General features: G+C 39.4%; 1 protein-coding gene across 1 annotated transcript in view; it reads right to left on the bottom strand.

The window, feature by feature from the left end:
- LOC119250803 (histone demethylase UTY-like) overlaps window positions 1–23,435 on the bottom strand; it is a 129,839-nt gene that overhangs the window by 5,500 nt on the left and 100,904 nt on the right. The window contains exons 19-20 of the mRNA XM_054697750.1: window positions 14,585–14,772; window positions 13,751–13,892 (exon numbers count right to left, since the gene is read on the bottom strand). Of these exons, the coding sequence (XP_054553725.1) occupies window positions 13,751–13,892; window positions 14,585–14,772 (330 nt within the window). The remainder of the gene's footprint in view (window positions 1–13,750; window positions 13,893–14,584; window positions 14,773–23,435) is intronic.

Below are 23,435 nucleotides of genomic sequence, written 5' to 3'. Positions count from 1 at the left end.
GGGGGGAGTCTTGTTTATAAGGTTCTATTGATGTAATTTTTCCTTTTGTCAACTTTTCATATATAGTAAGCCTATTAACTGTAATATTAAAACAATTTCAGAATAGATTTGTATATGAAAGATTTGTACATAAAAATGCAATAATCTTAGCTGACAGAAAACTTACCTTATTTTAAGACATGCTCTTAATTTTTGCTCTGAATTGGGGCAAGCAAAAGTACTTTTCTAAGGGTGAACCTCTTTGTTACTTATGTATTTAAGAGATTTATTCATTTATGCATATAAGAACTGGGGTGCAGGCCAGAGGAGCCTCGTGTGAAAGAATTCACCAGAGAGACTGGGGAGCAGAACAGGTGGATCTACTGAAATACACTGCTGAGAGAAGCAGCAGGCAAGATTAGGAGAGGTCTGATGTCCCTTGTGGGTCAGCTCCCTGGCTGTGTTCAAACTCATGCTTCAGTGGCTGGTGAAAGCTAGACAGCGCTGTCTTTAAACTGCCCCCCATCCCCACCACAAGGAAGCCTCTCTTCATTTTTTAAACAAATGGTATATATTCCAAGCTGCAACGATTTTGATTATAGCATACATACCTGTATTAATTCAAAAACTCCAATGGAAAAAAAGAGTATTAGTCTTCAATTTAAATTTGAATAGTAAGCATAACCAATTCTCACAATTGGTGCTAATTTTCTGATTATATACCACCATTGCCTAGAATTATCTAGTAGTTTCCCATGAACCAGATCGTCTCAAGTTTCCCCCCTAAAGGCACAGTTGTATAACATTACCTATAAGGTACATTTCAGCTCTAAAATTACCCTGAAGAGACTAAAATGGATTTAACACTATAATGTTAACAGTGTTTGTGAAGGGGGCCTCCCTGGTGGTGCAAGGGGTTAAAATGCAACCTATGAAGCTATCTGTAGCCACTGCAGCAGGATTTCAATCTTTGGCCAGGGAGCTACTCACATGGCACAGCAGAACTCTCCTGACTTACCCACTGCTCCCCTCAGCAATGTACTCTGTCTCTGGTGAATCTTCTCACCCCCCCACCACACTGCTGGCCTATACCCCAGTTCTTGTATGAACAAATAAATAAATCTTTACCAAAAAAACCCACAAAAAACCCCACAGTGTTTGTGAATATTATAACCTTCCAGAGTAAGGGCCAAACAAAATTAATAAAGTATTGCTACTGACATAGAACTGGGATTAGTTATGTTTACATAACCTAATGTTTGAAATAATAGCACCATACCAATGTATCTAAAACGACATTGTTTGTCTGCTTGTCTCTCTTTTCCCTCAGAATGTAGGACTCATAACAACAAAGGCTTTATTTACTTGTCAACTGCTGTATGACACTGTTAAGTATAATGCTTAATAAATACTTGCTAAACAGTAATTTTCATAATATGAAAACTAGCAGCTGACAGAATTTCCTTTAATATTTATTACTTGCCAGGTAAACAGGTTTTGCAAAGTCAATACAAGTAAACCTGGATGAAAAGAACTTCAAAATATATATACACACATATAAAAACTAGTTAACTTACTTAAAAATATAAAATAGTGATATCAATTTAAAAGGCTGCGTAAAATATCCTTTAAGTATCATATAGTAATACTGTGTTCAATCTGCCTAAATGATTAATTATTGTTTATTAGTTTATAAACAAAGTGTTGTTTTATTTGATCTTTGACTTCAAAATGACAGTTCTGCAGTACAGTATGGAGTGCATGTTTAAGTTTATAGAGTTACTGGGTATGTCCAAAGAAAAAAAGAGAAAAACAGTTCCAACACAGACAATGTAAATCACTCCAGACACAGGTCATTTACTGATGTCTTTTTTCCTACCATCTCCAAGTGATTTCGCCTATATTACTACTGTATACAAATACACAAAGTTTTAATAGAATGCTCAAAATGTGGGCCTCCCCGGTGGCGCAGTGGTTGAGCGCCAGGTTGCGAAGCTGCCCGCAGCCTCTGTAGCGCCGGTTCGAATCCCCGGCTGCTCTCCGGCCGCTGGGCAAGGGTCCCACATGGCGCGCAGACCTCTCCTGCCGCCCGCTGCTCCCCTCAGCAGTGTATTCCGGTCCTTCTGCCTGCTCTGCTCCCTGCTCTGGCTCTGGTGAATTCTCTCATCCTCCTGCGCTTCTGACTGTACCCAGTGCTTATATATGTAAATAAATAAATCTTTAAAAAAAAAAAAAAAAGAAAGAAATGGTCATTTGATAAGGAAGTGAAAAAGTTTAACTATTAGAATGCTGTAGTGTTGAGAAAGACATGACTGGTCGTTCTTGGCTTTCAAAATGGAAAAGAACACACAGTGGGCAAGAAACAGGCAAAAAAAGATTTTTTTCTATTGCCTCTGAAAAGAAACACAGTCTGGCAAACTCCTTTTTTTACCCAGTAAGACCCATTTAGGCTTGTGACACTCAGAACTTTAAGAAAACAAATCTACATTCTATGCCACTAAATTTGTAGTATTTTTTTTTTAAGATTTATTTATTTATATAAGAACCGGGTACAGGCCAGATGTGCAGGAGGATAAGAGGATTCACCAGAGACACAGCAGGAAACAGAACAGGCAGACTGAAATACATTGCTGAGGGGAGCAGCGGGTGAGACAGGAGAGGTCTACTTCGCCTTGTGGGATTCTCACCGGCCGGCCAGGATCGAACTGGCACTGCAGAGGCTGCAGACAGCTTCACAGCGCTGCGCTTAACCGCCTGCACCACCAAGGAGGCCCTAAATTTGTAGTATTTTGTTGTAGCAGCCATACAAACTAATGTAATATGATAAAGGTTTAGCAATTACATTTCAATAAATAATACAATGTACATCATTTCCAATTTCATTAACATCACTGCTGTTATTAAACTGCAGTTTTTGAGTTTGAAAACACAATAACATATACGCCAAGTGAAACTTTAATACTGCATACACCGAAAACACATGTTTAGACTGGGTAAGACCCATATACTTCCCACACAATCATGTATGATATTAGAAATATTCCTGCTTTCATGAGTAGTAGTAGACTAACTACAAACTACAAGTGGTCAAAGTTTAGTAAACTGCCCTGAGGATCATATGTCACACAAGTAAATAAATGAGGAACCAAGATTAATACACACATTTTGACACTATGGTTTCAACTTCCAATCACTAAGCCTTATGATCCTCTATTTAGTACTTTCATGTGATATTAAATAATTATCTCCTGAGATTCAGACCAGTTGAAAAGGCAAGTAATTCACACAGAAACACAAAACATGGAAGTATATACCCCTGGGGGCCTCCCTGGTGGCGCAGGGATTACAGACACAGGATACAAGCTATCCCCAGCCACTGCAGCACGAGTTTGATCCCCACCAGCCAGGGAGCTAACCCACATGGCAAAGCAGACCTCTCTTGTCTTGCCCACTGCTACCCTCAGCAATGTATTTCAGTAGACCTACCTTTTCTGTTCCCCACTGTCTCTGTGAATCCTCTTACCCCCACATCACTGGCTTGTACCCCAGTTCTTGTATGCATAAATAAATGTCTTTTATATATATATATGAAAACTTAAATAAGGGACCAGGAAAAATAATAACTATAAGAAAGAAAAAATCAAAATCAACAAACAACTATGAACCAGAGACCCTCTGTGGGGGGTGGGGGGTGGGGAGGGGAGGGATTGGGGTCAAAATAAGGGGATTGCAATTGTATGGGGAATATAAAAATAAAATTTATTTAAAAATAAAATACAAGTAAAAAAATATATATCTCTCTCTCCACATGAGATAGAAAATTTATTTTTTATTTATGGATATATTTTTTGAGAACAGAAAAGGCATTTATTGAGTGCACTGCTGAAATACAGGGCAACACAGAAAAGGCAGTCTTCTAATAGCAAATTTTATTTATTTATTTATCTATTTATTTATTTTAAGATTTATTTATTTATACAAGCACTGGGCACGGTCAGAAGCACGAGAAGGTGAGAGGATTCACCAGAGCCAGAGCAGGGGGCAGGAAAGACTGACAAAATACACTGCTGAAGGGAGCAGCGTGCACAGCAGGAGAGGTCTGCATGCAATGTGGGACCCTCGCCGGCGGCTGGGGATCGAACCGGCACTGCAGAGGCTGCAGGCAGCTTCGCAGCCCAGTGCTCAACCGCTACACCACCAGGGAGGCCCCAATACCAAATTTTAAAAGTAAAATTATAAGCAGTGCTTTAGGTGTGAAGCAACAAGTTGACAAAATGACATATAAGGTCTTTTACTTATAATTGTTATTGTTTAAATATAATATATTAATTTTCAGCTACTTTTTTATATTTTATGTATTCTAAAATAGCTATTTCTCTAGTAGACATTGGGGATACATGAAAAATGTGTTCTAGACTAAAAATAATTTTCAACTCTACAAATTTGACATATGTGTATTAAGCTTAAGATTTCCTAATGTTTGGACCTCCCCAGTGGCGCAGCAGTTGAGTACTGGGCTGCAAAACTGCCCGCAGCCTCTGCAGCACTGGTTCAATCCCCGGCCACCGGGCAAGGGTCCCACATGGCGCGCAGACCTCTCCTGCCGCCCTCTGCTCCCCTCAGCAGTATACCTCGGTCCTTCTGCCGCTCTGGCTCTGGTGAATTCTCTCACCCTCCCGCGCTTCTGACTGTACCCAGACCTTGTATTAATAAATAAATAAATCTAAAAAAAAAAAAAAAGATTTCCTTATGTTTAATTTTTCAACAGAAAATGGTTTAGTTACTAATTTTTAATCCATTTAAAATTTGATTTATTATGACAATTTAAGTAGCAACTATTAGAGTAGTTCTATCTACTGGTGCATAAACCAGAATAAATGGATTAGTAACTAATTTTTAAAAATTTGATTTGTTATGATGATTTAAGTGGCAACTCATAAAGTAGTTATCCACTGGTGCATAAACCAGGATAACCAATATGTCAAAAACATAACTATTTTTGTGGAAACATGACAGTTATTTTATCCTCCCTCCAAAATTTAAATAGTTGGAATAATTTATGTTAAACAACTTGAAGCTTCTTTTATTTACCATGATAGCTGATCTCACTGACCAGTCAATTGCATTAGAAATAATACTTATGGGCCTCCCTGGTAGGACAAGGATTAAGAAGCTGAGCAACCTATGAAGCAATCCGCAGCCACTGCAGCACAAGTTCGATCTCCCGCCAGCCAGGAAGCAGAACAGGCAGAATGACTGAAGTACACTGCTGAGGGAAGCAACAGACAAGTCAGGAGAGGTCTGCTATGCCCTATGAGTTGCTCCCTGGCTGGCTGGGGATCAAACTCATTGAGCAGAGCTTAAGCCCTTGCTCCACCAAGAAAGCCCCAGTAAACTTGTTTTTAATTAAAATGAAAATCTTTAATTTGGAGAACATACATATAAACATTTTCCAAGTAATCTTATTGCAAGCTTTAAAGTTCAGAGTTAATAATATCTAACGAAAAACTAAATACAATAGGCAGTATGGCAAGGGGCTCTCACCTTTGAAGTATCCAAGGAAAATATATTCACCCAATCAATGGTAGTGACAGAACACAATATTAAGTATCTCCTGATGTGACACAAGTAACAATATTACATATAACATTCAACCTGAATTTAATGTAAGGATACAATCAGGAAATCCCAAACATTTAAAAAATACCAAGAGCTAAATGCCAATTCAATGTAAAGAGTGACTCTGGGGCCTCCCCAGTGGCACAGTGGTTGAGCGCTGGGTTGCGAAGCTGCCCGCAGCCTCTGCAGCGCCAGTTCAAGCTGCTCCCGGGCCATGCTCCCCAACCACTGTAGGAGGTTCCCACATGGTGCGCAGACCTCTCCTGCCGCCTGCTGCTCCCCTCAGCAGTGTCCTTCGGTCCTTCTGCCTGCTCTGCTCCCCGCTCTGGCTCTGGTGAATTCTCTCGCCCTCCCACGCTTCTGACTGTACCCAGTGCTTGTATAAATAAATAAAAATAAATAAATAAATCTTTAAAAAAAAAAGAGTGACTGTGAACTGGGTATGAAAAAAAATGAATGGACTAAGACGAAATAGCATTTTAAAAGTCCCATTCTGACAGGTGATACTTTTTGCTATGAATAGCACATTAAATGACATTTATTTGTGTGACAATTACATTATGTTTATGCAGGACAATATTTTGATTTTTAGAAGCATGTAGAGTAAGTTAGAGTCACATGTCATTATATCTGCAGTTTAATTTCAAACAGTTAAATCCAAAAATATTAAATATAGGGTCTCTTTTTCCTGGTCTCTCATTTAGGTTTTCTAAATTCCTGCTATGAATGAGACCATCCGGTATTTTTCTTTTTCTTTCAGACTTATTTTGCTGAGCATGATCCCTTCTAGCTCCACCCACGTTGCTGCAAACTGCATGTGTTTATCTTTTTTGATATTCCATTGTGTATATGTACCACCGGGAAAAAAACTAATCAATACAAAGTAAAAATCAAAATCAACAAGCAACTATAAACCAGAGACACTTGGGGGGGGGCACAGAGAGGGAGGGGCAAGAAAAGGAAGGACTAGAGTCAAAATAAGGGGGGGGGTGCAATTGTATGGGGAATATAACCAAAATGAAAATGTATACATTGTGCAAAAATGAAAAAAGATGTAAGAATTATATAAAATATTAAGAAAAAAAATAGGGTCTCCCCGGTGGCACAGAGTTGAGCGCAGCACTGTCCATAGCCTCTGCAGTGCGGGTTTGATTTCTGGCCAGCCAGGCAGATTCCCATATTGCGTGGCAGACCTGTCCTGCCTCGCCTCCTTCTTCCCCTCTCAACAGTGTACTTCTGTCCTTCTGCCTGTTCTGTTCCCTGCTCTGTCTCTGGTGAATCCTCTCACCCTCCCACGCCTCTGGCCTGTACCCCAGTGCTTGTATAAATAAATAATTCTTTAAAATAAAAAAACAAATAAATAAATATTAAAAATAGATCTACCATCTGATTCAAGCAATCCTTTTCTTAGCTACCTATTTGAATACAAAACACTAATTTGAAGGGATATTTTGCACAGCTGTGCTCACTGAAACACTGATATGTCCAACACAGATGAGTGAATTAAGAGGACGTGACATAATCACTTAATGGAACACTATCATCTATTAAAAAAAGATATTTTCTTGCCAGATGTGAAACATGGATGGAACTAGAAAAGACTACGTTAAGTGAAATTAGGAGTAGAAAGATAAATAAAGAATGTTTTCAGTCATGTGGAATATAAGACACAAAACAGAAGAAAAGACAAAACAAACCCCAGAAATTACACTGCAGAATTGATTTTACTAGAGGAAGTGAGAAGGAGAGAGGGATAAAAGGGATGAAAGAGCCCAAAGGATTACAGTAGAGTAACATACATCTGAAGATGTGTGAATCTATGTTGCCAAATCAAATACAGAATTGTAGATGACTATTACTTCAAAGAATAATCCATTAAAACTGAACAACATAATCCATAAAAAACTGAACAAAATCTTTGGATAAATTAAAAAATTTTTTTTTACTCTAAAGCTTACATGTTTGAAAATCAAGCTGGTAAATATGACTTTCACTATTTCATACCCTTTCTTATTCTTTATTCCCAATCTTAGTAACAAGCTTACATAAATATTAGTAAAGATTTATAAATCCAGTCAGTCAGGTTCTACCTTTATCTCTTCATCCAATATCAAGTTTGCTCACTTTATCCTCTACATTTTGGCTCTGCATCTTATCTGTAATTAACTTCCAGTACATGTCTATATCCATTTCTATCTCCATATAACCTGGTAACACAATTTGTAGCACAATTTGTTATCTCATGCTTTGATGCTCTCTGAATTTAGCATTTCCAAGTGTTTTATTCTATCTACTGTATCTAGTTTCTCGATTGTGTTACTGTCCTAAAGGAAATGATAAGTCAATTTAAAAAAAAAAATTTCATATTGGACAGATAAAAGTATTTTAAAATATAAATTCTGCCAACTGGCTGGTATAATATTAATTCTGTTAAGCACTTATGAACATAACTTACTTAAACTTATCAAGTACTAAAAAATTTCTGTTATCCTTTTGTCCTTAATGTCTTTCATACAAGCCACTTTACTTTGCAAAAATCACAACCTTCTGGAAATTTCTTGATTCTGTCATACCAAAGACACATTTTTAAATCTACAAACTTCAACTCCTGTATTTACATGGTTACATTTTATCACCCCACCTCCACTGTCTCTCCCATCACCCTATGGTAAAAATACATGATGAGAGAGATCTGTATGTATAACCCTTCAGGGATTATTAGCTCAGTTCTTCTTCAAAGTACTCACACTCATTACATAAAAACATTACAAATGAGCACCCTTAAGCAAGCGAAAGTACACTTTTAGAGGTGGCTGACATTTCATTTTCAATGAAAGCTGACAAAAAACAGACGCTTATTAAACAACAGACAACTGAAATTGGGAGGAGCATTCTGGAATTATGACAAGTGTAATCAATAATCAAAATCATTCTACATTTTCTAAATATATATTAAAAAAAAAAAAAAGCATGTGGAGGGCCTCCCCAGTGGTGCAGCAGTTGAGCACTGGGTTGCGAAGCTGCCCGCAGTCTCTGCAGCACCGGTTCGATCCCCGGCTGCTCCCCAGCCCCCGGAGGAGGGTCCCACATGGCGAGCAGACCTCTCCAGCCGCCCGCTGCTCCCCTCAGCAGTGTACTTCGGTCCTTCTGCCTGCTCTGCTCCCCGCTCTGGCTCTGGTGAATTCTCTCACCCTCCTGCGCTTCTGACTGTACCCAGTACTTGTATAAATAAATAAAAATAAAATCTTAAAAAAAAAAAAAGAAAGCATGTGCAATACAGATGAACAGAGGGAAAATGGAATACAGAAAAACATACAGATCCATGAATGTAATGTGAAAAGATAATTAAAAAAAAAAGCTGTTAAGCTGTTTTCACCGATTTAAGCAGAAAGCCAACTAAATTCATCTATTCAAGGTCAACAAGCCAATTACCACAAAAAAAGAAAATGTAATTTAAATTTCTAACATAGAAAACAGGAATATTACCATGGTGAAAGGCACATCTCGATACTGACATTTCATTAAGAAGGACCTAAAATGCGCCCTTTCTATAGCTCAGTTGGTAGAGCGTAGGACTACAGGCTAGAAAGGATCTTAAAAGGATATTAGTAACAATAAAAGGAATAAATGAAAACTACGGAAGTGAGAGATAGTTTAAGTCAATAAACACCTCACATAAAACAAATTGATATGCAATCATTCTTGATTTCTTTTTCTCCTTATCCCAATTCCTAGTAAATCCACAGAATTTCAGATCTTGTTTTACAACAATCTGCAGTGTGACTCTTTTCTCTAAACCCCAGGTTAGTGTGAATTTTTTAAACTGCTTTCTAACTGTTCTCCTTTAGTTCTAATCTTCTCTTTTCAATAAATAGATTATATTAAAAATACAATCGGGTCTTATGTCTAGTTCTTTAATCCATTTTGAGTTGATTTTTGTGTATGGTGTGAGGTAGTGGTCAAGCTTCATTCTTTTGCATGTAGCGACCCAGTTTTCCCAGCACCATTTATTGAACAAACTTTCTTTGCTCCAATGCATAGTCTTTGCTCCTTTGTCGAAGATTAGTTGACCATAAATCTGTGGGTTTATTTCTGGATTTTCTATTTGATTCCATTGGTCTGTGTGTCTGTTCTTGTTCCAATACCATGCAGTTTTGATGATTACGGCTTTGTAGTAGAGTTTGAAGTCTGGGAGTGTGATGCCTCCATTCCCTTCTTTTTTTTTCAGGAGAGCTTTGGCTATTCAGGTTTTTTTGTGATTCCATATGAATTTCATCAATAATTGTTCTATTTCTTTGAAGAATGACATTGAAATTTTGATTGGAATAGCATTGAATCTGTAGATTGCTTTTGGTAGGATGGCCATTTTAATAATGTTTATTCTTCCAATCCATGAGCAGGGGATGTCTTTCCATTTCTTTGTGTCTTCTTCTATTTCTTTTAACAGTGTTTTATAGTTTTCTTTGTATAGGTCCTTTACCTCTTTTGTTAGATTTATTCCCAAATACTTGATTTTTTTTTTTTTTTAAATAGAGGCATGTTTTTATTTATTTATTTTATTTGTTTGTTTGTTTTGTTTATACATGCACTGGGTACAGTCAGAAGCGCGGGAGGGTGAGAGAATTCACCAGAGCCAGAGCAGGGAGCAGAGCAGGCAGAAGGACTGAAGTACACTGCTGAGGGGAGCAGCGGGCGGCAGGAGAGGTCTGCGCGCCATGTGGGACCCTCCTCCGGTGGCTGGGGAGCAGCTGGGGATTGAACCGGCGCCGTCGAGGCCGCGGGCAGCTTCGCAATCCAGCGCTCAACCGCTGCGCCACCGGGGAGGCCCCTACTTGATTTTTTTTTTTGTTTCGATAATAAAAGGGATTTTTTTTATTTGTTCTTCTTCAGATTTATTGTTTGTGTATAGGAAGGCTTTTGACTTTTGCGTGTTGATTTTGTATCCTGCCACTTCACTGAACTGATTGATGAGATGAATTAGTTTTTCTGTGGAGTCCTTGGGGTTCTCTATGTATATTATCATATCATCTGCAAATAGTGATAGTTTGACTTCTTCTTTTCATATTTGGATTCCTTGTATGTCTTTCTCTTGTCTTATTGCTCTGGCTAGGACTTCCAGTATCATATTGAAAAGCAGTGGCGAGAGTGGACATCCTTGTCTTGTTCCAGATCTTAATGGAATTGCTTTCAGCTTTTCACCATTGAGAATGATTCTGGCTGTTGGCTTGTCATATATGGCCTTTATGATGTTGAGGTATGTTCCTTGTATCCCAAGAATTTCAAGGGCTTTTATCATGAATGGGTGTGCACTTTGTTGAAAGCTTTCTCAGCATCTATTGATACTATCATATGGTTTTTATATTTCTTTTTGTTGATGTGCATATGATCCAGCAATTCCACTCCTAGGTATTTACCCAAAGGACACAGAAACATCAATTCCAAAGAACACCTGCACTCCTATGTTTATAGCAGCACTGTTTACAATAGCTAAGCTTTGGAAACAGCCCAAATGCCCAAAAATAGATGACTGGATCAGGAAGATGTGGTACATATACACCATGGAATATTACTCAGCATTCAAAAAAGATAAACACATGCAATTTGCAGCAACATGGATGGTGCTGGAAGGGATCATGCTCAGCGAAATAAGCCAGAAAGATAAAGAAAAATACCTGATGGTCTCACTCATAGCAGGAATCTAGAAAACTTAAATAAGGGACCAGGAAAATGAATAACTATAAGAAAGTGAAAATCAAAATCAACAAAAAACTATGAACCAGAGACACTTTTGGGGGGTGGGGGGGGGGGGGGCGGGAGGGAGGGACTGGGGTCAAAATGTGGGGGTTGCAATTGTATGGGGAATAGAAAAATAAAATTTATTATTTAAAAAAATAAAAAGAAAAAAAAATACAATCAGGATCTACAGTCCTTCCTTCCATTATAATTAGTATCTAAATTTCTTACCACGGCTTATAAGCCCATTTATATTTTGAGATTTAATTATTCTTATGTGAAATCATCACCACAGCTATTTAATTCCTTTATGTGTGACAGTCACAATGAATCTTCTAGTCATAAATTCACCAATTTTATCTTGATGTTAGGCCTTCACTTACTTTAGAGGCCTGAAACATTTTGCTTCCAGGTCTTACAGCTGCTCATTTTCAAGTATTAGGTGTAAGTACAGAAATCATTCTTTAAGAAACCAAAAGATGCATTCCCTTGCCCTCAAAAGCAAACATACAAGGGCCTCCCTGGTGACGCAAGGGGTTAATTAAGCACTGCACTATGAAGCAATCACCTCTGCAACATGAATTCGATCCCCAGCCGGCCAGGGAGAAACCCACATGGCGCAGCAGACCTCTCCTGTCTTGCCTGCTGCTCCCCTCAGCAGTGTATTTCAGCCAGTCTGCCTGTTCTGTTCCCCGCTCTGTCTCTGGTGAGTCCTCTCACCCATCGCCCCCCTGGCCTATCATCCCAGCTCTTGTATGCATAAAAAAAAAATTAAAAAACAAAACAAAACAAAACTAGCAAACGAACAAGTTCTAGGTCACTTAATCTTACTCCCATTATTTAGCACTAACCTCTTATCTATTTTGTAATGTCTGTCTGCTCCATCTGAATTTCTTTTTTTTTTTCTTTTTTAAAGATTTATTTATTTATTTATTTATGCAAGCACCAGGTACAGTCAGAAGCGCGGGAGGGTGAGAGAATTCACCAGAGCGGGGAACAGAACAGGTAGACTGACGAAATACACTGCTGAGGAGAGCAGTGGGCGGCAAGCGAGGTCTGCGCGCCATGTGGGACCCATGCTGGTGGCCGGGAATCGAACTGGTGTTGCAGAGGCTGCGGGCAGCGTCTCAGCCCAGTGCTCAACCACTGCGCCAGCAGGGGAGGCCCTGCTCCATCTGAATTTAAACCACACAAATGGAAATGATTACATGTTCATTATATAATGCATTATTATCCTCAATGCTCAATGTAATTTTAGTTAAGCTGTGGCTCTCAAACCAATGTGATTTATTTTGCATAAAAGCTAAAAAAAAAAACAAACAGGGCATTGGGAACATTTTAGACTAGACTGTGAAAATCTTCAAGAATCAGAACTGAAGTAATACCAACATAAATAAGTTGTCAAATGATCACAGACAATGGAGCTTTAACTGAAATTATTATTTAAGGTGGGACTCTGATAAGATGTTCTCTGTCAATCTTTAAATTTTGCATTTCAAAGTATATCAAAAGTAGAATGAAGGGCCTCCCTGGTTGCACAGGCAATTGAGCACAGCGCTGTGAAACTGTCCACAGTCTCTGCAGTGTGGGTTCGATCCTGGCCAGCCACAGAGATGATACCTACATGGCACAGCAGACCTCTCCTGTCTTTCCCGCTGCTCCCCTCAGCAGTGTATTTCAGTCAGTCTGGCTGTTCTGTTCTTGCTCTGTCTCTGGTGAATCCTCTCACCCTCCTGTACATCTGGCCTGCACCCTGGTTCTTATATGCATGAATAAATAAATCTTAAAAAAAAAAAAAAGAATGAATCACCTGAAAACAAAATGCAAGTCATAATACCCTACAGCCTTACAATTTTTCTTTGAAGAATTTGTGAGACTAAAATCTTAAATATAGTGGGGAGGGGAAAGAAAGATATGCAAACTGTGAGTTGTTTGAAAATATATATTCTAAATACACTTATAAAATGGAACAGAATCAAGGCCTACAATTGAGAAGATTCTAGACCACAAGTAATCAAAATTAAATTTGTAATAAGTAAGTTAAGAAAGCGGGAAATTATTTAAAAGAAAATTTAACCATGTTAGTTGAATTATTAGATAAAATTTCTTGAAATATCACCCTATTATTGTAGATTTCTAATATCAGCTTGGTTAGAACACAGAAGTAAGCAACAATTTGAACTTGCTTTTACAAAATGTTGTATACCCCTTTTCATTCATCTTCATACCATAATAACCAGTCTATTTGGAAAGGAAGAAAATATTTTTTACATGTAAATTCATATTGCATTTTGTCAGAATACTGAAACATTTTGTCATTTCATGTGAGATTATATAAATCTTTTGGGAAAAAATATTGATTAGTAAGACTCCTCACTTCTTAAAAAATAAAACTATAGTAATTACAAAAAGTACTTACTTAATCATTTCAAAGAGCTTGGGATCTGAGATTTTGATATTTCGTGCCATATTCCAGGAAAGATGAACCATGGGTACCACTGATTTCACACTTTGTAATTTATTCCATTCATACCGTTCTACAGCCAATCTATACTGGCAGGCTATGAGGAAACAAAACAAAACAAAACCTTTTAAATTTATAAAGCAACCCAAAGTAGTATAATTATCATAACCACCCACCAAGGAAAACAGTAACATCTATTTGAAAACCTCAAAACACCATAAGATTGTTTTTATTTTATAATAATCATAGTTACAAAAATTCATCATGGATAAAATGTGAGGCAATTTTTACAACTTATTCCATCCTTGCAAATACTTCTTTACTTTATTGTTCTCATTTTGTAGATGAAGAAAACAAGGCCCTTAAAAGGCTGAAAATTCTGCCCACAGTCACAGACTTATTCAGTTCTTTCTGGTTCCAAAGGTCAGATTTGTCACCTTACACATATTAAATAGAACTTCCATACTAAGATACTCTCATGAAACACACCAAAGAGGAATTATTCTGTTTTCCTTTCCCCACTGAAAGGCTTCTCTTACGTCAACACATAATATACCAAAATATCAAAAGTATAATTTCTATATCTACAAAGGCATATTCATGTCATTTGACAAAGTATGTTCTTGTTTGCCTATCCTAATTTGAATTTACTTTCTGCAATAACAATTAGAAACTTGTGAGGACACACAATATTTCAATTTTAAGTCAGTTATTTTCTAGTAGAAAAATAATACCTATTAAAAAGAATCCTTTAAAATGTAAAATCTGTTATTGTACTGTTTAAAATACCTGTAAGTGGACCAACATTCCAAGCAATATTGTTGCACCAGCCAACAGCCTGAACCCAATGCACAGTGCCTGCATTTATCCAGACCAAATCTCCAGGTCTTTGAATAAATCTATACACAGGAACATTTGCTTCATAAAGATCTTCAAGGTTGGGCCACCAAGAACTCATCAGGAAATTTAAATTATTTCTAAAAAAGAATAAATAATATATAATGAAGCTTCATACTGTCTTACATACATTAAGTAATTTTAAAAGATTAAAAGATGCTTTCAGTGTACTTCAATAAGAAGTGGATTGGGCCTCCCCAGTGGTGCAGCGGTTGAACGCTGGGCTACAAAGCTGCCCACAGACTCTGCAACACCCGTTCCATCCCCAGCTGCCGGGTGAGGGTCCCACATGGCATGCAGACCTCTCCTGCCACCCGATGCTCCCCCCCGCAGTGTACTTCATCAATCTGCCTGTTCTGCTCTCCGCTCTGGCTCTGGTGAATTCTCTCACTCTCCTGCACTTCTGCTAATACCCAGTGCTTGTATAAATAAATAAACAAACAAACAAACAAACAAATAAATGAATATTTAAAAAAGAGTGGATTGTATACTGCAATAAAAATTGAATACTTCAACAACAAGGACTCTGAAATTTAATGGGCACTTCTTAAAAAAATTAATGGTGAGGAGTCTAGATTTATTTAAAGAGACATACTATATACTTAAACTTACTCTTAAAGTACAGAAGTTTATTCCAAATTACACATAAACTGTTTTTACATTTTCTCTCAATAAGAGTATTTAGATTCTTTCCTTCTTCCTGAAAAGTTATCAAGAAATCTTAAAGAAGAAAACTGATTACAGAATTACACTGAGCTACTTCTAAAACCACAAACTGTCAAGTGGTGAAAAATAAGAACCTTTCTCCAACACAGCAGAGTACAAAGATTTGTGCCTTCTATTATACATTAGAAATTGAGAGAAGTCCCTTTTTCTTATAAACCCAAAACCACCACCAGCACCAATACAAAGACCAAATTATTAGTTAAGTTTTAATTTAAATTCTAGTAACTGAGCCTTCCTGGTGGCTCAGGGATAAAGTCTCAGCGCTATTGCTAGTCACTGATTCCTGGCCAGGGAGCTGACCCACATATGGTGCAGCAGACCTCTCTTGTCTTACCCGTTGCTCCCCTCAGCAGTGTATTTCAGTAGCTCCACTAGTTTTTGTATGCATAAATAAAAATAAATCTTTAAAAAAATAAATTCTGGTAACTTATTAACAAATTTTTTTGTTAAGATTTTAGAAAGATAAACCAAAGTATTTTAAGTTAAAATTTATCAAGAAGTTCATATGGTAGGACTAGTCCTTTTTGAAGACTTAAGAAAATAATTTGACTTTTGTAATTTCTCTTTAAAAAGTCTGATTGATGGAACTTGGGGTTAACTAAATGGAACTTTTCTTCCAAAATAGAAAGCTTTTTTTTTAAATAATCCAGTGGCTACTAATAACTCACTGGATAAAAATTTGGTATATCTTTTTTATTATAAGTTTTCAAATATTACCAGTAACACACAAACAGAATGAAAGAAAAAGAGAAAAACGTTAGAAGCATAGTACAAACCTTAACCCTATTTCACCCACACTGGCAATATGAAACTTGCAAAAACTTTTTTTAAAAAATAGGTACTCTACCCACAATATGGCAGAATAGTGAGGCTGGGATCAACCTCTCTCCTAAAAACTATAGAAGAGGACTAAAATGAACTCTCAGCCAACTGAAGAAGATTAAGCAACTGTACCCCTGAATATACATAACCATTCAGTCCTCTGGCACCACTTAGCAAATCAGGTCCAATAGTCACCAGTACCTCTTAAGCAGAAAGAACACTCAGCCACAAACTTTTTTCTTTTTTACTTTCCTGAACCACAATCTTGACAAAGTACCAGTTACACTACTGAAGAGACCACACCTCCAAGTATACTAGGTCACAACTGAAGCCTTAAGTTGCTATTCCTGCATGGGACTCTCAGCTGTCCCCAAATACCCAGGAAATGTATCCTACTCAACCTGTTGTACTCACCAGCAGACAGTGTTACAGCTAGAGCCTTTTTTTTTTTTTAAAAATAGAGGTATGTTTTATTTATTTGTTTGTTTGTTTGTTTGTTTGTTTGTTTGTTTATACATGCACTGGGTACAGTCAGAAGCGCGGGAGGGTGAGAGAACTCACCAGAGCCAGAGCGGGGAGCAGAGCAGGCAGATGGACGAAGTACACTGCTGAGGGGAGCAGCGGGCGGCAGGAGAGGTCTGCTCGCCATGTGGGACCCTCTTCAGGTGGCCGGGGAGCAGCCGGGGATCGAACCGGCGCCACAGAGGTCGCGGGCAGCTTCGCAACCCAGCGCTCAACCACTGCGCCACCGGGGAGGCCCACAGCTAGAGCCTTATACTGTGATGCCCTCATGGTGCCAGCCCCTGCCTCCTGGTGCCAGTCCTAACATTGTGGATCTTTGGATACTCCAAAGTATCTAGTGGACAGAAGCTACAAGAGTCCCTGCCCCTGGAAGCCACAACAGCCCAGACAACGTGCAGACCTACCCATGCCCAAGTAAGTGTGCCTTGGACATTCCACTCATCAGCAGCAGAGGTCTGCCTAAGAGGTGCCATGGGAGCCACCACCTATCTGCCTAATCCACCACCCATCAGAAATGGTACTTGGTGGGAATTGAGGGGGAGGCCAAAGGAACAGCCAAACCACCTCCAGCCACAGCAGACCTGGGCTCAAGCATACAAAGCCCTTGTAAGAGAGCCCAGAAGTCATGCCCATCAGCACCACTGGCCCTGTGGCCCCACACCTGAAAGCAAAGAATGGGGAGGAAGAAAAATACAGTCAAGGAAGCCCTCTGGGGAACAAAATGCCAATAAAAGAAAACCGATGTCCCAAACCCAATGACAGTGAAATGAAAGAATTTTTATTCCTGAGAGATAAAGAATTCAAAACTGCCTTATTTAAAAAACTAAAAAGAAGGAGAAAGAAAAGGAAGAACAATACTGAATCTCTGAATAAGAAAATAAAGGAAGCAGAGGGTATTAAAAGTTCAATGGAGGAACTAAAAATTATGGGAAAAGTAACAAAAACAGAATAGATGAAATGGAAGAATCAATACTCAACGAAGAGATATGAAAAAAAAAAAACAACAAACAATGATAGAGGTAAAAGGAAGAGAAGAACAAAGGAATAACAATGAACACTATGAGAATTATCTGACCAACCTTGAGGAAAAGAAATCTGTACAAGAGTTATTAGAATCACAGAAGGAGAGGAGACAAAGGAATTAGAAACTATTCAAGGAAATAGCAGAAGAGAACTTCCAAATGAGCAGAAGGAAATGAAAATAGATTTATAGGAAGGCAGAAAAATACCAACATTAGTGTCAGGGCAAGTTAGAGTGAATTAGGCAGCTTCAGGGAAAGGACAGGCAGGGACTTCAGGACAGTTAAGGGAGACTTCTGAGACAAGGATAGAGAAATTCAGAAGAGCTAACGAGGACAATGAATTTTAAGAGTTTGGACAGGGGAGTTAACAAGAGAAACTGAGATAAGAAATAGGAGAATGGGCACATCTGCCCAGAGGAGTATAGCCACTAGGAAAGAGAGCCAATCATAAAGAGGATAACAGATTTTAGAACAGAGAATAAGGTGGTGGTGGTGGGGGGGAGTTTAAATGCCCCTAAACATGGGGCCAGAACAGTTTCCTTGCCTCTCCCAGGTACAATGTACCTGCAAGTTCCTTGCTTTCTTCCTTTAAATAAACTTCACTTTCTTAAAATTTGTTTCTCTCTGCTTACTTATCTAAAATATCTGTGATATTTTATCTAAAAAATCTGTGATTTTCACAGCTTTGTGGGACAAGAACCTGTGCTGGTTCAAGGGCTAAATTAACAGCACAAACTGAGGTCATATTGGGGGCTCATCTAGTATCTTGCAGGATTTGAGGTGTGAGTTGAGAGGCACAAATTTTTTCCTCTGCTCTCATTCTTTAATATGCTCCTCTTGTTAAACATTTCCTTCCCTTTGGAGCCATCGAAGAGGCCACACAAAGGGCACAGGATAGTCAGTAAATGCCAAAGGGCAACTGCCTTCCTGTGGAAGAATAAACCAGTGACCAGACCAGTTAAGGGGCCTGACCCATCTCCCAGCTGAAAAATAGTTTTGTCATTGTATGACGGGCTGTGGTCTCTGAAAAGCTGTACACATAAATCACCTAGAGGCTGTCCAGGAGGTGCACATAATGGGCTGCTCTCCCAGCAGCTTGGGCAATTCTACCCTGCCCTCAGGGGTAGTTGCTGAGACCCAGCAGAAGATGAATGGGTCCAGTAGGACAGTTGGGAAAGTCATTCCTCACTAAGCACTATACAGATCAGACACAGAACCCTACCTGGGCCTCTGATATTTGAATGTTCTCCTTTTTTTGCCTGCTCTCTTCTCTCTCTTCCAGTGCTACTGATTTAATTCTCTGTTACCCGTGGGGATTCAGACAGACTGCAGACATTTCACAAACATTCTCTCTGTCCTTTATTTTGCTGCAAAATTAATGGGCACCCACCAGCCTGGTAAAAGCAACTAGTGTGAGGACACCATTCTTAAAGTCCCGGGTGAGAGGTTTCTCAGCTAGCATGGCACTGTGATTCTTCACTTGCTGAGTAGGAACATCGGGATTCTCTTGTCACTGATTCCTCGCCTTTCTCTACCATCCGTGGACACCAAGGGTGCTCTGGACGACTGAGCTGTGGCCCTTGGAACCCTGGACATCCAGGAGATCCGATGGTACAGACAAGGCATTCTACTAGCCTGGCATCTAGGTGAGAGTCACAGAGACCTGACTATTTAAAAAAGAATCCTTACTTCCTTGGCCTCCCCACATAAGACAGATTTCCTTCAGCTTCTATCAAGACAGCTTATAAGTCAAGTTATAGAATATTCTTACAAGAATCTTGGCACACCCCAGGGAGCCTTTCCCCTGGTGTCTGTTTTGACCCTGCCAGGCAGAAGAGGCATAGGCAGAAGAGGTTGGGTTTCATATTTTGATAGAGATGTGCCACTTTTTATTTGTACCCCAAATCCTAGATCCAACTAACTGATCACACCTTTCGTATTGTGAATTTATCTCACGGAATTACTCACACAGGAGATTTTATGGAAAGTAAATATGAGGCCCGAGGTTATTACATATTCAAGGAACCTGGTTGTGAGGCCCATTTTTGTTAAACAGGCATCAATGGAAGTTAGCCTATGTGTATGTGGCCTGTGTTAAGTCTCTGCTTTTCAGGTGTGTTCAGAAAAATGGGCAACATTTATAAAGAGACAGAGATGGAGTTCATGGCATGGTCCCACAGAGTCTGGTCACTGTGAGAAACAGATAGATAGGCTCATTCATTGTGTTCAGATCACACTGGTAACAGGTGATTAAGCCTAGTAGTTATCCCTGCAAGGAGACTCTTCATCACTCGCAGTTAGAGCTCCAAGGTTCAAAGGATGGACGCCTCCACTAGAAAGAAGTTGGTGCTGGACACTTGCCTACATTCCGCAGATATGGCAGGTTGGAGCTTCCGCGTGTCTTTTTTTTTTTTTTTTTAAAAAGGTATGCCTCTCAATTGCATCCTGAAGAGCTGAAAGCAATTTTCAGATGTAGACTTCTCCTGTCTTGCCTGCTGCTTCTCATAGCTATGTAAATGTTCCATGTCAGTTCCATGGGATTTACCCTTGAGTGCATTCTTAAAAACTAGCCAAATTTAACCTAGACTCTAAATAAAAAGCACCTAGTCTTTCTTTGAATGCTGCCAAGTCCAAATACAAAAATTTGGCCCATAAACAGCATCCTCACCTATTACACCTTTCTCTACCTAAACCTCTTTTGCCATGGCCAAGGAAAGAGGTAAAATGCTGGGGACTAAAGTGAGGGACCCACTGTAGCTAGGTGGTGTGGGGGGCTGCCTCTGGTATCAGCAAGCAGCTGCCTGGACCTTTGCTCCAGTGCTGAGGTTATTGGTATATCTCTGCTGCCTTCCAGCAGTGGGAGAACTGGACTCTCCTTTCATCCACCTGAAATAATGTTCTAGTCCATTCCATGGTTAGAGAATTGTATTTTCCCTATCTTTACCTAGTCTTTTTTTTTTTTTTAAAGATTTATTTATTTATACAAGCACTGGGTACTGTCAGAAGCATGGGTGGGTGAGAGAATTCACCAGAGCCAGAGCAGGGAGCAGAATAGGCAAAGTGAAGAAATACACTGCTGAGGGGAGCAGCAGGCGGCAGGAGAGGTCTGTGCGCCATGTGGGACCCTTGCCGGTGGTGGGGATTAAACTGGCGCTGCAGAAGCTGTGCAGGCAGCCCCGCAGCCCAGCACTCAACCGCTGCGCCACCAGGGAAGGTCCTCGTTACCTAGTCTTGAGGTCCAGACTGCTTAAGGTAGAAACTGCTGAGTTACTTTAGACTTGCTAACCACCTATACAGAATGCTTACTGGTTGAGCAAAAAACTTCTAAATTGCTTATTGGACAGGTAAAATTTTAGTTTCTTATTGAAACTAATAAATCTGGTTAAAAAGTATAAAGTAGAAAAGCAACTCTGAGTTAAATTCCAAACCTCAAATTTCCAGTAAGTCTAGAAACAGGCAAACTTTGAAGATTTTAATCTACCTCCTCTCCTCTCCTTCTATGCATAGTACCGAGGGAAAAAAGTGTCTTTTGTCTTAAAAATGTGCTTGGCCTCAGTAAGACAGAGCAAAAACAACATAAAGTCAAGGGAGCTATTCTTAGAAATACAAACTCAAAAGTGTTTTCTTATTTAAGAAAGCTTAAACTGCTTGTCTTTAAAATTGTTTTGGTCTTGGGCCTCCCCAGTGGCGCAGCGGTTGAGCGCTGGGTTGCAAAGCTGCCTGCAGCCTCTGCAGTACCAGTTCGATCCCCGGCTGCTCCCCAGCCACCAGAGGGTCCCACATGGCGCGCAGACCTCTCCTGCCGCCCGCTGCTCCCCTCAGCAGTGTACTTCGGTCCTTCTGCCTGCTCTGCTCCCCGCTCTGGCTCTGGTGAATTCTCTCACCCTCCTGCACTTCTGACTGTACCCAGTGCTTATATAAATAAATAAAAAATAAATAAATATGCTGAAATATTAAAAAAAAACATTGTTTTGGTCTTGGGCCCTACGTTTTTGGTGATGGTTAAAAACCAGGCAATTATTTTATATATAATGATTTTAACGTCTATCTGATTGGAAACCTCCTTGACATAAAAGTGTATTGAAAAACTTGGTAAATGAGTGTATCAAACTTAAACTAAAACCTAAAGTATTTAAAACTATGTTGTTTAAGCCTCTTTTACAACTTAAACAGAATTTTTTTTCTGGTCTTAGAAAATTTATATAAATTCTCTGTACAAATTTAAGGTGTGTTTCATCTAAAGGAGTTGCAACTCAGTATCTCAGCTGCTAAAGAACTGAACTTAAATTAATGACAGGTTTCTCAGTAATTTCACCTTTTAAAATTAGTACACAAATTTTTTTTTTTGTTTTTAAAGAGTCATATAGGGCCTCCCCGGTGGCGCAGCAGTTGAGCGCTAGGTTGCAAAGCTGCCCGCGGGCTCTGCGGCGCCGGTTCGATCCCCGGCTGCTCCCCGGCCACGGGAGGAGGGTCCCACATGGTGCGCAGACCTCTCCTGCCGCCCGCTGCTCCCCTCAGCAGTGTACTTCGGTCCTTCTGCCTGCTCTGCTCCCCGCTCTGGCTCTGGTGGATTCTTTCACCCTCCCGTGCTTCTGACTGTACCCAGTGTTTATATAAATAAATAAATAAATAAATAAATATTTTCTTTTTTATATAAGAGTCATATAGTACTTTAAAAAAAAAATTATTTATTTATTTATTTTTATTTTTCTATTTATACAAGCGCTGGGTACAGTCAGAGGCGTGGGAGGGTGAGAGAATTCACCAGAGCCAGAGCGAAGAGTAGAACAGAGTGATGAAGTACACTGCTGAGGGGAGCAGTGGGCAGCAGGAGAGGTCAGCGTGCCATATGGGACCCTCACCCGGTGGCCAGGGATCGAACCGGTGCTGAAGAGGCTGCGGGCAGCTTCGCCACCCAGCGCCCAATCACTGCGCCACTGGGGAGGCCCAGTACACAAATTTTAAATGAGATTCAAGAGATATCTGTGTCTATGCCTGCCTTTTATCTCTGGAGAGTTCATTATAAAATGACACCTATATAAAATAAAATATTAAAAAAATAAAATAGAATGTTTACCAATATATATATATATATAGTAAAACAAAATGGCACCTATATAAATTCTAACAGAAACAAATTTTGAGATCGCGATCCAGGATTTCTGGTAGACAAAACCTAGTTCAAATCTAATGATATAATTTAAAGCATACGTGCCTTAAAGTTACAGTATTAATAATTTACTCTGTTTAAATGTGTTTACTTAAAAAGAAGTTCATGGTATTAAGAAAAACATGTGACTTAACCTGTTCTATGTCAACAAAGATGAATTTGCTTTGTAATTAAATTTTTTTTAAACTTTTTTTATAGGGTTTTTTTTATAGAGGCATGTTTTATTTATTTGTTTGTTTGTTTGTTTTGTTTATACAAGCACTGGGTACAGTCAGAAGCGCGGGAGGGTGAGAGAATTCACCAGAGCCAGAGCGGGGAGCCCAGCAGGCAGAAGGACCCAAGTACACTGCTGAGGGGAGCAGCGGGCGGCAGGAGAGGTCTGCGCACCATGCGGGACCCTCCTCCGGTGGCTGGGGAGCAACCGGGGATTGAACCGGCGCCGCAGAGGCTGCGGGCAGCTTCGCAACCCAGCGCTCAACCG

This window comes from Talpa occidentalis, unplaced genomic scaffold (assembly GCF_014898055.3).
Source record: "Talpa occidentalis isolate TD23 unplaced genomic scaffold, MPIMG_talOcc4v2.1 talOcc4.18, whole genome shotgun sequence".
Lineage (NCBI taxonomy): Eukaryota > Metazoa > Chordata > Mammalia > Eulipotyphla > Talpidae > Talpa > Talpa occidentalis.
The sequence above is the reverse complement of the archived record's forward strand: the minus strand, read 5'-3'. Positions and strand labels throughout refer to the sequence as shown.